Raw genomic sequence first — 16,303 nt, 5'->3', positions numbered from 1 at the left:
TCTAGCTTAAACTGAAAAATCACATCTTTTATACAAATTTAGAATAATTAAAGGACTTTAAAAAGCATTTCTTTCTATCTGTTATGGCATTCTTAAATCAGCTGTTATAAATGTGAAGGATGAATTATTTAACTAACTGTTTTCCCCATATCACCTCAGTAGAATCACTGTTGACCTACAGCTGAAGAAATGTAGCATTGCAGAAGTCATACATGTGTTCATATTGTAATTAATTTTTCAGAAGGCAAGACTGTAATCAAAGATTTTAATAAAAATTTGACAGTGTAAAAATATCTCTTGATGTCTGGATCATGATATCCTGCCAGAGAAACAGACTCCACAGGTTTTCAGATGACTCCAGGGCTGCCAAATGTAAAACCTCTAACAAGACAGGTTTTCTATTCTGCAGCCACTGAAAAAGGTTAGATAGATGATAGATAGATGATAGATAGACAGACAGACAGACAGATATGGTGCAGAACCAAAGTACATGTAAGAAAGTAGACGCAAATATTATTGCTAAATTAGGAGATTGTCATAGTTGGCTAAAGCACATGAGATATGAGATTACTAAGAGAATTGTAGAATTTCAGAGACTTGCACAAGTGCTTTCTGTTCTTACACATGGGATCACAAACACAGATGACATCTAGGCAAAAAATAAGCTGGTGAAACATTTACAAAGCATATACACTACCTGAAATTAAGACTAGATAAATTCTTTGTGGGAGCTTACAGCTTAGTAAAAGAACACTGGTTTCCTCCTGTGGTTTTTCTTTTCAGATTTGAAGACTCTGCCATTACTAGTAACTATCAAAACATTTCAGTTTATCTAACAGACACAAATAAGCTTGCTCCTATTCATATGTTCTGTTGAAGGAAGAATAACTCCTGTACAGAGTTTCTAGATCAGAGCCCCAGTCCAAGAAAGAACAAAGATCCCAAATAACTGTTCCACCAAGGTCTTTTAAAATAGGGAGAGAGAAAAAAAATTAATTTACTTATAGCACTAACAATTAATCACAAAGCAATTATAATAAAATTAAATTTATACATCCTTTAAGTATTTCAGAAATGGTATAATCTATGGTTCTGTGATTCTAGAAAGGAGGTTTTACTTTTTCTAGCAGAATTTAACTCCATTTTTATTAAATTCTGCACAGTTCATTTGGAAAAATCCCTGCCAGCAATCTCTTTCCAGTAGCCATTTAGGCTTACTACAGATCAGCAACTACACAAACAATTAACTTTGATGATAAAATCCACCAAATTTTAGTGGACTACTGGAATGTACTTCACTAATTATTCTCTCACTGTTTCAAAAGTAAAATGTTCAACAGCTTTCTGGTTTTGTACAAAGTTAGATCCCATTTTTAAAAGGAGAAATATCAGTGACATGGTGCCAGAGATAAAACATTAAAGACTTTTCTTCTGCAGGAGCCCATGCAGGGAGAGCAGTAGAAATTCTTTCCATCACATTATAAGGAAGATCTAAAAAATAAGGGATTAAGAAAAAAGCATCTTCAAATCACTCATACCCCAGTCTAGTTTTCAAAATGTGTTCCTTTTTTCTCTCATACACACCTCCAGTTCTATAAAGGATGACCTACCAGATGACTATTATCTGCTTCTGGGGATACAATCAGTTCCTTTGGAACTCCAAAATCTAGTTATTAAAATAAATTCCCTTACACAACTGCAAAGAACTTTTATGATTTTGCAATTAAACAAACACATTAGTTTAACAGATAACGTGATTTATTCAGAAGTTGTTACCACTGGCAGCACTGTTGAGTGTCTGTAAAGTGTCAGTTGACTGCACTTACATATGGTAGTGGGCTCGAAGTGTCATATTGCATTTTTCAGCCACAGGTAATATTTTTTACAGTGGTTTATAAACACCAGTGATTGCTAATGCAAAAATAAGATGTGAATCTGGAATTTCCAAAAAGGGTAAAAATTCTGCAGATACCAAATACTGTCTCCTAACCTCTAGGTTAAAAAACAACAATGAATCAGTGAAATTAATCAATTGTATGATGTTGCAATTAAGAGCATCAGTCTTTAGCTCCCTTCAATTAAGCAAGCTCTCAGTTTGCTTTATTGGCATGAAATTGGTATAAAGAGACTGCAGGGACAGGAGGAGAGAGGCAGTTCCCAGCATTCAACTGATAATGTACACAACTCCAGAATTCAGCTCTGGAATGCTTTTGAATCCCAGTCCCAAAATCCTGGCAAAGAGTTCATATGACAAGGCTTGCACAGCTGAAACACTAACACAGCCACAACTTCAGTATGCAGTTAAATACTTGCATTTCACAAGTCAGCATTTAAATCCATATTTAAGCACCAAAAGAGAAATATCCTGATTTTCAGAAGTGCTGTTTGTCCACACTTCAGTACACTGTACAGCTAGGCAAGGACATATGGATTACTGCTAGAGCTGTAGTACAGCCAGGGAAGTCACTGAAGTTTTCACTGCAGTTTTCCTAGGAAGACTAAAAAAAGTGGGTGAGTCTAGAAAGGGTCCTGTCTTGCAACAATCTCAAGGAGCATGGATAATTAAATTCTGGCAAAACACACATTTGTTTAATCTGGGCCTATAGCTCTTTGGCTAATGTCACTGTCAATTTTTAATATAGTGATGACAACACTTTAAATAAAATAATACTTGGGTATTAAAATATATAAACTTCAGTTCTAAGATAGCTCCATGAAGATCCATGGCAATATATCTATTCTCTCATGGTATATTTTATTTTAAAAGGATACAACTACAATGCAAAATAATATACAAATGCAGCTCTACAGCAATTTGCAAGCGCCTGACACACAGAACAGTGAGCCATGATGGTTTATTGCTAAATCAGCCAATGACAAAACTAGTCAGTAACAACCAAATGATGAATACGTTATGTCAGTGGTATTTATTAATGGCTTACTATTTGTAGGCAACCAGGCAGCAGAGGCACGCATGGGCATGGGCTGACCCACTGCCATGGATCAGGAATCTCAGTAGCAGCAGTTTGGGTGGTATACTCTGAATAAAGCACAGCAGTGCTGTTCTCTGCTAGAGGTAAAGGACCAAAGAGAGATGAAGCACTGAGGTACTCAAATCCAATTAGCCAGACCGTCAGTGACTGAACGTTTTCCTGAGAGCTGAAATATAGCTCTTGACTTCAGTGGGAAAGAGACAGAGCTGGGATAAAAGGGACAGATAATTTACTGTATTCTGATGTGAACTGAAGCCAAAGTTTTGATATTTAACTTTACTAGAGTTTCCAAAAGGGGAAAAAATAAAAGAAAAATGAAAAACACCCAAAACTGCTGCTTCTGACAGCCTGGAAAACTACTGTACTTCCGTAACAACAATATAAACCTTGTTAAAATATTACACTCATACAAATGATTCAAATAAATCAACATTCACTCCATTTACAATACAGTGCACCAGCTAACTTCTGTTGGGAATGCTGCCCACCATTTACTGGAGCTATAAAAGATGAAGGAAAGTAACTGAGATTATCCAGGACTTTTCCATTTGAAAAATCCCTTTCTAAAATAGTTTGCAGAAGAAAGGACTAGGAACAGCATGTTCTTCACTTCTTGAGTTTTGAATGGCTGAAGCAAGTCTGGGACATAATTAAGCATTATTAGAATATATAAATACATCCAATTTGAGTTGCAGATGTAGTTTTGGTACAAGAGGCATATTAAAAATACTAAAATATTCCCCTACTTTCTCTATCTTATCTCAAAACCCAAAACAACAGCCTTCCCTCTCAGTACCACGTTTGAAGATTTTGGTACTTTTTGTTTTCTTTAAAGTATGAATGAGGTTTTATTTCTTCAAGGCTCCTCTGCTAATCTTTGCTAAGAATTTCTCTTAAGATCTTGCATCACAAGCTATAATAGGTTTCTCTCTGGAAATAAACTTGATGTGACTAGAGTCTGTCTATCCTGCTATGATTTTGTTTCACTGACAGATTCACTTTTCCTTATACTACTTACTGCATCCAAAAAGTCTGCACAGCATATATTTGTAACATTTCCAGCAACCATATATGATTTAACCACCAAATGAACCAACAGGAAAGGGAAGAAGGCACTAAATAACAAAACCAAACCAACCAATCAACCAACCAAAAAAACTGCTTGCCTACATTCTTCTTTTTGTGATGCCATTTATAAAGATATTCATACTAGGAGTGAATTAATTAACCTACTCCCCCTTACACAACAGAACACACAAAAGCAGATGTTTTCTACCAAGTCTTCTTTCCTCCATGTCAGAGCTCCCTGGATCTGAAGGAGTGCTAAATGTGTACACAGGCATCCCATCTCAAGAAACACAATGCAGTCAGTTTACTTCTCTTTTCCCCCTACACAGGCAGGTGAGGACAATTCCAAGCAGGGTATCCCACTAAGCAGCACAGCCTGGGGAAGGATTCAGGGTTCCTTAACAACCCTCCTAGAGACAGCATCATCAGTTGACAATTTAAATGTTGCAAGTGGAATCAGTTACAAGTCATCATGGTTAATCACAAGATTTGAAGATTCTCCTCAGGCAAACCATCAGAGTTGCTTGAGCTATTATAATAAAATATAAACCCTGATTATGAAACTGTTTGAGTTTTCCTCTTCCACTGTCCATTATCCAAAGAAACAGATCCTCACTTAAAAACACAATGTAAAAACACAATTTTTTTTTTTTTTTTTTAGTCCAAGAACCTTTTTTAATAGTCAAACAAGCCAAAGAGCCTTCTGAAAGGTCTAATGAGTATAAAAAACTCCACCTGGGAGTCTAGGTGGGCAAGGAAGCCTGGACCCAGGCAGTTTCAGGAAGAACACAAACCCATCAATGACTGGAAATGAATCTCAGATGTAAGCACAGGAAGGAACTGAGGGTAGGTTCAGAGAACAACTGTAGCTGTAGTCAAGGCAGCCTACAGGCTACTGCCAAAGGACCAACCCACCTTTCTCATATCCTTCTGTCCACAGTGATCCTCATTAGAAAGTTAATATTCATTGCATGGTGGAAGGAGCAGCTAGTCATAGACTTGAAAAATTGCTTCAAAGGGCCTGATTCCCAATGAGGGAAAAAATCTCTATACAGAAAGATCTTCGCTAAGTCTGCCATAGGAGGGAGTTGTTGCAGCAGCATTTCTTCTGCACACTTTCTGACAGCCTCTTTAGCTTGATCAATATGGGAACACAGAGGCACAATGTAAGTCTTGGTCTTGCACCACTAAAGTGCAAAAGAGGACAGAGGCACCAATGCTCCCACAACCTGTGCTTGGACAGGTCAGAATGACTGTGTGGTCCAACCACTCCCTTAACGATGCATACCTATGTGTACCTTTTAAGGTGACTTCTTGCCAGTACATTCTCTTGCCAAAAGTAAGGGCTGTATGAATTAATTAATTTAGTCACAAATTGAACTATATTCTAATGCAATCTACTAAATGAAAACAGCTACTAAAATATTTTTCTATTTTGATTTTGTGGATATAGTGCTTTTACAGTTGTTCTCAAAGTTAGCTAAACCATATTTACCATAAAACACTGCTTTAAAGTAGTACATGAAGTGAAATGAAATACTGCTACCATCTGTGAATAATGTAATCAGGCAAATGAGGAATAATGACTACATCATGGTAATTTAGGATGGAACACAGTGAATTACAATTGTCAGCAGTTTGGTTTATAGCTCACAAACTTGAGAAAAGCATAGCATATAAAAAGAGTGGGGAAGGATTTAATCAAAATATCATTACAGAAGAGAATGGAAACCACACATGGCATTACTTTTCAAGGGTCCACCACCATTATTTTTATCTTGGAGTGTAACTGAAAACTTACCATCACAAACACACACACAAAGATAACTTCAGTGATATCGGGCTGCTCATACACATCACAAACCCACAAGGTTTAGCTCATAACAGACAAATAATTCCTTCCAACTCTTTGGGGTTGTGGTAGGTAGGCAAGGAAATAATCTATGGAAAATCCCCCAGATTCTTTCCATTTTCTAAGTTTCCTAATTGTTCATAGGCCAGAGGTGCAAGTCAGTATTTTCCCTGCCTACTACAGTGACTTCTATTAGGGATGGTCTGAAGCAGAAAGCAAGCCGGTAGGATGCTGTTCTTCCCTACTCTGACATTCTGTTGAGGGGTTCAGGGTGGAGTTATCTTTACCAGATTTGTGCAAATTAAATATTCTTTGAGATGGAGAAAAATTTCCATACTCTTTAAATCTCCTCCTTGCATTAGACAAGGAAATTCAAGTCCCTGTTATTGAAAAGAGGCTTTTTTCCTCTCCTTTAATTTCTTGTTCCATCTCCATTCTACATATTTTCCCCTCAAGCATTTCCATAATCCTTTCACTGCTGTACATGAATACCTCTTGGCCACTGATATATTTCTCTTTGCATCATCACAGTTGAGCAGAAAAGAAACAGGAACTGGAATAAAAAGAGAGTTATTTTCTCTGGTTACACATGAAAGTTTGGTGGATCAATCCCAACTACCAAAGTGTTGTTTAGCAATCCCTCCTCTCAAAGTTTCCTCAGTAAACACAGATATTTAAGAACAACTTGTCATTTGGAAAAATTTACTTGTCTGTATAAAATGTTTTATGACCCACTTCTCCACAGGGCAGAAACTTAACAAATATGTCTGAATTCCAGTTGTTATTATGTTCTTCACTGATGAAGACAACTGTCCGTCTGTCTTTTTCTCCTGTCATAAAATATTCCTTCCACTTAGAATATTCTTGTTCCTCCAAATTACTTGACTGACAGAAAAGCAAGAACCACCTGGTAATGCGCAGAGAAATTATAGTACCTGCCCTCAGAGAGGGTAGCTGCTGGCACTGGTAATAAATAAATAAACAAACAGATAAATGTATACATATGTAAGTAAATAAAAGCTGTTCACTGGATTTTTGTCACCAGAAATCCAGATACTTTCCATATGTTCCTGCCTTCCCTCATATGGGAAAAATCATAATGTACTCGTTCCATTCTGCCATTATAGCACACTGGATACTGTACGAAAATCTTTAAGTAATGATTAGTTTAGGGTTTGTTGGTTTGGTTTGGGGTTTTCTTTTCTTTTAATCCTGACTCTTTCATAAATAATTTTGTTTCATAAGTAGAACTTTTTTTAGAGTGAATATAAGCAGAGGCTGAGAAGGAAGAAAGTATTGCAGTTGATGAAACTATACCTTTATATGAAGCACTTTCTTTATTATCATGCCATTCATTGTATAAAGATGACTTTTCAACATGAAACACTATAAATTATGCTGCACAAAAATTTATAAATTTATAAATACTAAGATTCTCAAAATTTAACAATCATTCAAGATGACATCTAGGAAAATTCCCTGGAAGCCAATAAAAAGCCTGTACAAAGTGCACCGCCCTGTACTGCTGCCCACTCCTTCTTGCTCCCTAGCAATGCTGCTAAAACCTGGCTCTCACTTCTCTTAGCTTTTGGCCTCTCTGGAGAATTATGAAGGTGAAAAAAGATCTAAAAGAGGTATTTCACATAGCTTTCTGACTTGAAAATATCTGTCATCACCCTGTCTTTAATTTAGACTTATTAAAAATCCATGATAGCCTTGTGCTTTACAATATTCATGATCATGTATGTCTTGGAGATGTACTGAAAACACCATGACAGCAGATTTCACCAGAATTCATCCCATTCCCAGAACTGATTAGGCAGTGTTAAATAAGAAAGCTTCTTTTGGAGCACCATGGCAGTAAGTAACAATAAATATGACTAACATAAAATTTAACAGACCAAACATGCATCTAAGATTAGCAAAGCAAATACTCAGTGAAACAGACAGCAGAAGGCCAGGAAAAGTGAAAAGAGAAAAAACATAATAGACACTTGCATAAGGAAAAAATAACAATCATGTAACCAAAGCATACAATTACCTAGATCACCACAATGTTTGTAAAGGGAATCATGACCTGCATGTTTAACAGTGAGACCTGCTATGCCAGAATCAGCTGTAAGTGCTGAGTCTGCCAGTGGCACTTTAAACACAAATCTGGATTTAAGGAAATGTAAAATTATTGAGCAATTGGACTTAATTTTTATTTAACTACATCACTTTTCCCTTCACCCTAGTAAATGGGTATCATAATGAACGTAGGTGTCACACTACAGGCAAAACAATTCACTAGTAAACCACGCGAAGTTGGAATTACAATTTTTAAGTGCCCCACTTCAAACATGAACTTCAACCACCGCTGACCATGACAGATTTAGCTGAGAACAAAGTGATCTTTCAGAAGGTCAAGCAAACACAAATTGCTCAAAATTGCTCAAAAATTACAGAGCTTTAAAGATGTTTAAGTAACAAGGGCATGTCAACCAGAACTTCAAACATTACTGAGATAATCTTCTGCTTGACTCTGATTATTTCCTTCAGTATCAAGAACAGTGGCTCATTTTAAAGAAAGGGCAAGTTAGAGAATGCATTATGTTAGAGATTTTCAGAGCACAGAGCAATTTCTAATGCTCTGAACATTCTTTTAGGGAGGTTACTCTATTAGAAAGGTTCACCAACATTATCTGCAGTGTTTTTCAGCAGAGTAGCAAACATACAACAGGACAGTCACACCAGCAACTTCCATAGGAAGATTATGAACAAGGGAGTGGCAGTGGGGATGATGGGGAAAAGTCTAAGTAGCACATGAAAGAATATGGGTTTCAGGCACAGAAATTAATACCACTTCTTGGCCAAGTTTCTTTTGCACAGCAACCAAGGCAGAAAGAACAGAAGTTATGTATACCTAGGTAAGATCTCACATGCAGATGGGGCACAAGGCAAGACTGAGGAGCTGGAAAGTATTTCCAGGTTCCACAGCTCAGCCTCATCTTTGGGAGGCAGATGGAGAAAACACATTCCTCTAAGGATTCTGGTAACTGAGCTATTTCAGATATACACATTGAATGCAAAGCTAGAACTCAGAATACTTTAACAAACAAGGAAACTATGAACAAATGTGTTATTTGACATGCAAGGAGAACTATTTTATGCATCACAGTCTAATAATAAGTTTAACTACTTTCTGTATATGAGAAGAGAAGCAGTGAAAGATCTGACTTGGTACCAATACCATGACATTTAAAATTAAAACACTGAAAAGTTAGTCCTGTCATGGATTTGGTGGGGGTAGAGGCAGGGGTTTCCAAGTATGATAGCTTCTTTAAGGCTGCTCACATCTCATGTATGAAATCACAGACACAGAGATCATGTAGGCACAGAACTAGGCACAGAAAATTATTAGGCAAATATTTAACAATCTAAATCTTGAAAAAGAAGTTTGAAAAACTAGTTATATCCAGATGAATTTTGCTGCTCATACAAGTCAAGAAACTGCAATATTGAGGGTAAATACCTAAGGCAGTTATAAACTCCTAAAATACTACTCTCAAAATAAAAATTATCTGGAACCTAACAACTCTATTGTCTTTTCACCAGCTACTGACCTTTATTTCTTTCAAGATGAAGTTCACAGTGGAATTCATCAATAAGCAGCACAGATATATCACTTACCTTTCAGTCACAGCTTCCATGAATTCATCAAGAAGATCATCATAGGCTTGACCTCTAATTCTCTTGTGTCTCAGCCCAATATACAAAGGATCTTTCAGCAATGTCTGTTGAAAAAAAAAATGTTTGAAATATTACATGAGCAAGTTACAATACTATGCTCTTAGTTAATAAGAAAGGGACAAAAATAGAGTGTTTGAGGATTAACCCAAGCATATGAAGAACATATCAATTTATCCACCCATACATTAAGAGACATAAACATAAAGACATTAAAGAAACACCCTTTTGTATCAAGGAAAAGGGATACCCTAATCTCAAAGGAAGTGTATAGTTTCCAAGTAAAAAAGGAAAGTTTACTCTGAAATGTCAGGTTTCAAAAGTATCTTTTAAAGTTTTACTAATTTTCTATTTTTCTTTTATATCCTGAAAGTGCTCTGACATTTAAAAAAAGCCATTTTCCTTCATTTTAGCATAATGTTTCACAAATCTCTCCCAGAGCGCATCATTTCAACTGTGTTGATGAGCTGATATTCAGAAAATGTGCAGTTTCCTAAAATTTAATATGCCAAAACATAACCAACCCATTCCCTTTTCCTTCCAAGCTTATTAGATTATCAGTTTATATTCTAGAATTTTAAATTTCAGCTATCCATGTTCCATCAGTTGGATATGATTTCTGAATTTGTCTATGCTTAAATCTTGAACTTCTTCTTTCTTTAGCTTTATGATCCGTACTTCCCATAAAAACACCAAGGCTATATCACTCCATGTCTTCACTACTAGAAGGTTTGATGTATTTCCAAATTATAGCTTACTAATTACTAAATTTATACTTCCCCACAGCAAGTGTCACACTTCCACTGGCTTTCCCAGGAACTCAGGTATAAAGACACACTCTTTGTTATTATTTCTCACACGCCTCTGAAAACAAATAAGCTAATTTCCCCATTGTCTATAGTGTGCAATCCTCCCACACATGCCCAAACAGCTTACAGAATAGGTCAGAAGCTTGACCAAACATTTTTCATCCAAAAACAATTTGTAAACTCAACAGGGTGGCAGAAATTTTTTGTACATCAGCTTCAACTAGAAAAACATTGTAAAGAAAAATACAGACCAACTTGTCTTCCAAGTGAGAGTCTTCAGAATGCAAAATTAAGCAAAAAGTCTGGAAAGCTTTCTCTTCCTGACCCAGACTGGGAAACAGAAATCTGATTTCTGAATTTTAGAGTAGTGCCGAAATTCCCATCCCAGCTTTGTTTTAAATCGTAAAACTGAAAAAAAAAATTCCTCTGGGTCACAAGCCCCTGTTAAAGAATGATTTGAATCAGTATGAAAGTTAAAATCTTTGGTGGCATTCTGCCTCCCCAGGAGGCTTCTGATACAGACCTATAGATAGAGATGGTTGTCTCTCCCTCACATTTCTCTCCACTTCCACAAAGATGTCAAGAAATAAGATTAGAATGTTTTAAAAAATCAAGGTGAATTTTCTTGCTAAATTCAGAGCAATTTGTAATACATTACTTACAGCCATTCAGAAGTTGTTGGTTCAGCTTTTTGAAGTGAAACATGAATAAAGCACAAAATTAAAATTACTTTTGTAAGTGAAGGTGACATCATTACACTGTAAATATTTTATTTATTCCCTTCACCAACACACTGCACCATTCATGTCTAAGTAGCACATTTTTTTCAGAAATAATTTTGCCTTTGTATTCACATTATGCTACATATTCTAGCAGCAAAATCAAAAGAATAATTCTGTACCTACTCTAGATACTTCAGGAAAAACTGGCAAGAGTTTGATCTAGTATTTGTCAATGTAATTTTCTCTTTTGTATAGTCTTCTTGTTTTGATATAATCACTTAAAACTTTATAGTCAAGAACTATTTCTGAAATTATTTTTTCATTTCCATTTTAAGTTTTTCTAGTTATTAAAAATTACCTCAAGAAAACCTGAAAAATCAAGGATAAATTTATGTATCTGGAGGATGAATTTGCACAAAGTGCAAATTAACTTTTTAACAACTGGAAATATTCAGGCAATTTTGGAGAGCCCATATGAGTTGTCTAACACTTCTCACCAGATTGAACACACAAGGCTGGAAAGAAGAACAGCCAAGCTCGGGAGCCTCTGTCAGGAACATCATGGTAGGACTCAGAAGCAGCAATCTCACTTCTAAAATCCCACTGCTGCAGTTTTCCATGCCAGTAGGCTTCTGCTATTCCATGTCCTGTACATGGATACCGCATGTTCCACTGTCCAATTCAGAATAAATAACTTAATCCCTTTCCAACTCTCCTAATTTTTCTTCCTAAACTGATTTGCTCTTTTCAAAGAGCTTCCACAAGCTTTTTATTAAGCAATGCCTGTTTTCTCATTTCATAAAACAATGCTCAAAATGAAAAACAAATCTTTGGTCCCTTTACTTTTTAAATTCTGAAGACATGTTTCTAAAACACTTTGCAGCCAGATTGAATCAGTCTGATTCCTTCAAGAAGGCAGTTTAGATGGGCAGTGATTCTGTGAAAGTTCAAGAGAAACAGGCATCACATTACTCTGTTCAAAAAGTACTAAATCAGCCTTTAAACATACATAGGCTCCGACACTCCTTTTGCTACTTCTGCATTTTTCATGTCTGTGAGCATTTAAATCTACAGTCAACACAAAAACTCAGAACTCCAAAGCAGTTCCATTTACAGGACCATTGCTTGAGTTTATTCACCTATCTTTGATGCAGAAATTTAATGTGAAATATTTAAAATTGTTACAGTGTTTCTGGAGTGTTTATAAACCTCTAGCCTGGGAAGTCTCACAAGCAGAGACAATTAATTCAGCGACACATCTCTGATGAAAAGCTTGGCCAGCGATATACTCAGAGTTCAGAATTCCTTTACAGCTCAGTGCATTCTGCTTAACAAACGTTACAGTTTGACATGAAATAGCCCCAAAAAGTTCCTTTATGGTCCTGTTTGGAACAACGTATGAAGAAAGCCGTGGCGGACACAAAAGAATGAAACATTCAGCAAGTGAAAAGAACAGTGGTCACGTCTGCACCCTGAGTGGCAAGCCATTGTGGAGCCGCTCCCTTTCCAAAGGCCACTGAAGAATGAATAAGCTGCTTAAGCACATTATCCCCTTATTCAGGTCAACACCATGCAAACCAGGACCGTGGTGCTTGTTTTTTTTAGAGGGTTCACACATCTTGAGAGATTAACATTTGCTACCAACTATTTCATGGCTTTCAAAACCGATTACCAAAAAAAAAAGGTTTGTGGTACAATCGAGTATGTCAAACTGACACGATGATTAGGTACTTTTCCTCAATGACTTGGGTTTCTTTTGTTACCTAGCTTGTTGTCAAAGCTTAACCTTTGTTTTGTGTTTTTGGAAATCAAATCTCTCTCAAAACATAACTCTCCTTTTCCCAGGTTAGTTAGTTATGCATATCACATGATACCGAAAAAGTTGATGCCAGCTTACTTTTAGACATGTTTATTCTAAGACTAAAAAAAGTTCTGAAACGTTTAGGTTTACTAATGTGGTACATTCAAACTTTAACAGAAATAGTGTTTTCTAAGAATAAAGGGCTTTTTTAAAGTTCTGGTTGTGGTGGTGGAAATATCAGGTAGATCTATTTAGAATTAGCTGTGCAAAATAACAAGTTCTTTGAAACACCACCTGAGCACATTAAAACCGTAATGACCTTTGGGGGTTTTAAGAAAAAGGTAAATCGTTTATGCCATCTTACTTAAAGAGATCAGCAAACCATCACAGCTCAAGCAAGGCTGAGCTGTGCACCTGGCTCTAATTTAGCTCCAAAAGCCAAAGCAGTGAGAAACAGAAAACTGCACACTTAAATATTTCATCAGTTGAGCACAAACACACTGAAATGTCATTTATTCCCAAACTTGGCACTGAGATGTTTCTTTGGAACAAATACATACTTCAGTGAACAGCTTCATGGAAAATTGTAGGGGAACATCTGCAAGACCCCAAGCCTTTCTACTGACAAAGATGGAGCAGAGATAGTTCAGAACCAATCAGTGCTACGTAGACAGTGTTTGGTGTATGGTAATGCTTCAGAGTAGCAACTAACCCTTTGCCATTAAAATGCCAAAACCCTCCAGCAGCTCTACAATGGGAAATGATTTGCACTGGAGTCACAATTACAGAGCTAAAAGAGAACTGTATTTGTATGGGACATCTGAAGCTTTGAGACAAAGACATGCCACATGCCAGAAATTAAACACATTTCAGAGGATGATTCATCTAACAGGGCACACAGTTACCAAAAACACCAGGGGAGGCCGCTGCTTTATCAAGTCTTAAATTTTTCTTACATTAATACACTCTTAATTCTTTTTGTAACTTTCTTGTCTCAGTTTTAACAGGTTGGGGAAGGGCTGGTGAGCAAAGGAGGGTTTCTGCTCTCCAGGAAAGTTGCATATTCCAAACTTCTATTTTTGTTCCACAAGACTGAAATTTCACTTGATGTGAAACTTTTTCCAATAAAAACACTCAGCCAGTTAGGAACATGCCAATGTTTTGGACTTAACTTCAGCTTCCATCAATACTCATCACCCAGTAATCAATCTGCATTCATTTAAACTTTCAGCTTGGAAGCACTAACACGCTGAAGCACGATTTTCTGTCCTTCAAGAACTGCTTACAGCTGCAAAGTGTTTTTCATGACACTAAAAGTGTGTAAGATTTCAACTTATAGTAGACTAGAAGGTCTTTCTTTTCTTTGAATAAGCTTGTTTTGAAGCCAGAAATACAGGATGATGCTCTTAAAGTGTGTAACAAATTTTGTGTTTCCAAATTCTAAGTGAACTTTGGATGAGTTGAATGTTACTAATTGGGTTTTGTGGGTGTAGAATACTTTGCAAAAATAAGTTGCATAATCAAAGAACTAAAGATTTTTTCTGAGATTTTGTTTTCTTTGAATTACACTAGCCATATAACATACTCACTAAGAAATCACAGCCCCTCCTACCTAAACACCAGACCTTTATCAACATATTTGCAAATGTTAGCAAGGGGCCTCTTGCACAAGAATAAAAGGAGCCTTACTCTCTGTTTCTCTCTAAAGGAAGGAGATCTCATCTTTGGGAGTCTCAGCTAATACTTTATCCAGACATCCCCAAAAAAGGTACAGGCATACAGAGCAGTAGCTCGCTTTGTCCCTCAATTTCCTCCATGGGCTCCTCCATAGGACAGGATGTCACAAAAGATCCCAACACAGAATGCCAAAAATTGGTATTCTATGGTAAGTTGGTAAAATGGGTCATTCTAGCTATAAAAAAGGAGGAAAAACCCCATACACTAGACATGAGTTTTAACAGTCAATCTCAGCTGCACTCACCTTACCAAAACCAAGCAGCTGTCAGTGCTTTAGAGACAAAGATATGGCCATACTGTAATTACTATTTTCCCACCTGTAGGCCTAAAAACATCACTAAAAATTGTCCCTTGTCGGCTCAGACAAAATTCTAGACCTTCAATAGTCAAGAGTTTAAAAGATAATACATTCATAGTGCTCCTTTGTAATCAATCTTGAATGCAGTGCTTGAAAGGAATTACTTCTATGGAATAAAGTTATTAGCAAAGAGTATTATGAATTTTTGAGACAGCTTAAAATATAAAAATTTATTAAAACTCTGGTGAAGCAATACCCTAATGTAACAGAAAAGTAGTTATGGTGTTTAAAAATTCTGCTTAAAAGAATTTAAGGTTGGGGTAAAAAATACAGAGAACATATTCTCTTTCATATATGTATCATGATGTTATAGATTTGCACACCCAGACTAGACATTTGAAATTATTTCTCCATAAAGACAGGTTTCATTTATTAAGGCCAACTTGTTATTTAATTTCATAAGGTTATTAAAGTGTCCATGTGAACTTTACATCCTGTGCTTGCTTCTGCTCAGGGAGCATACTCATTTCTGACCTGAAGAGGAATTACCAGTTGTAGTTCAGAATGCTCACTGAACCTTGTTGCTTATATTCCAGCGATTTCCCACGCATGCAGACAGCCTTGCCCAGCTGAAAAACTGTCAGCTCCAGAGAACTTTAACAACAAAATAAAAATCCCTCTAATGGCTGGAAAGAATGCCTCATAAAGGAATCTTGTAACACACTATGAAATTACCACAGCCCATCCCCAAGCAAGACTGCACAGAGCCGGGCTGTGCCAAGGACATTCTGTGGGATGTTTCCGGCGCATGTCTGTGGCACTGAATAAAGGCCGCAGTGTGCGAGGGCTGCGGGCACACCGTGGCTGGGTGCCCAGGGGCACAAGCCTCCGGCCCCCTCGCACGGCACCATCTGCCTGCCTGCCTCCATCCCGGGCCATGGCTACCACAACGGCTCCTCCAGAAAGTCAAACACATTCCTGAGAGGGAGCACGCAAAGCTAAAGAGCGCCCAGCCCCCTGAGGGTAACATTTACAAACATACCTGAGATACACAACTGTGTGGTTATGTGAGCCCCCATTAGCAAGGGAACACCAAGTTCACAATCCAAAGACAGAAAGCTGCAGCAGCAAGGGGCAAGATGCACTTGATTTTTCAGATTTTTCAAAAGACTGCTGTCTCTTCCAAGTCAGACAATGCATTTGTGTTTGAGGCATGACTCACTTGTGTCCACGAGTCAGTTTGTGGAACCAAGTGATGGATGAAGAGCTCAAGGGCTGTTGATGGTCCAGTGGC

The 16,303-nt window shown here is 37.1% G+C and overlaps 1 protein-coding gene across 2 annotated transcripts in view; it reads right to left on the bottom strand.

The window, feature by feature from the left end:
• Positions 1-16,303, bottom strand: part of ME1 (malic enzyme 1) — a 154,513-nt gene that overhangs the window by 58,886 nt on the left and 79,324 nt on the right. For both annotated transcript variants that reach the window (XM_005485945.4, XM_026792752.2), the window contains exon 6: positions 9,586-9,689. In XM_005485945.4, the coding sequence (XP_005486002.1) occupies positions 9,586-9,689 (104 nt within the window). The remainder of the gene's footprint in view (positions 1-9,585; positions 9,690-16,303) is intronic.

Source organism: Zonotrichia albicollis, chromosome 3 (assembly GCF_047830755.1).
Source record: "Zonotrichia albicollis isolate bZonAlb1 chromosome 3, bZonAlb1.hap1, whole genome shotgun sequence".
Lineage (NCBI taxonomy): Eukaryota > Metazoa > Chordata > Aves > Passeriformes > Passerellidae > Zonotrichia > Zonotrichia albicollis.
Note: the sequence above shows the minus strand (reverse complement) of the source record. Positions and strands in the feature narration are given on the sequence as shown.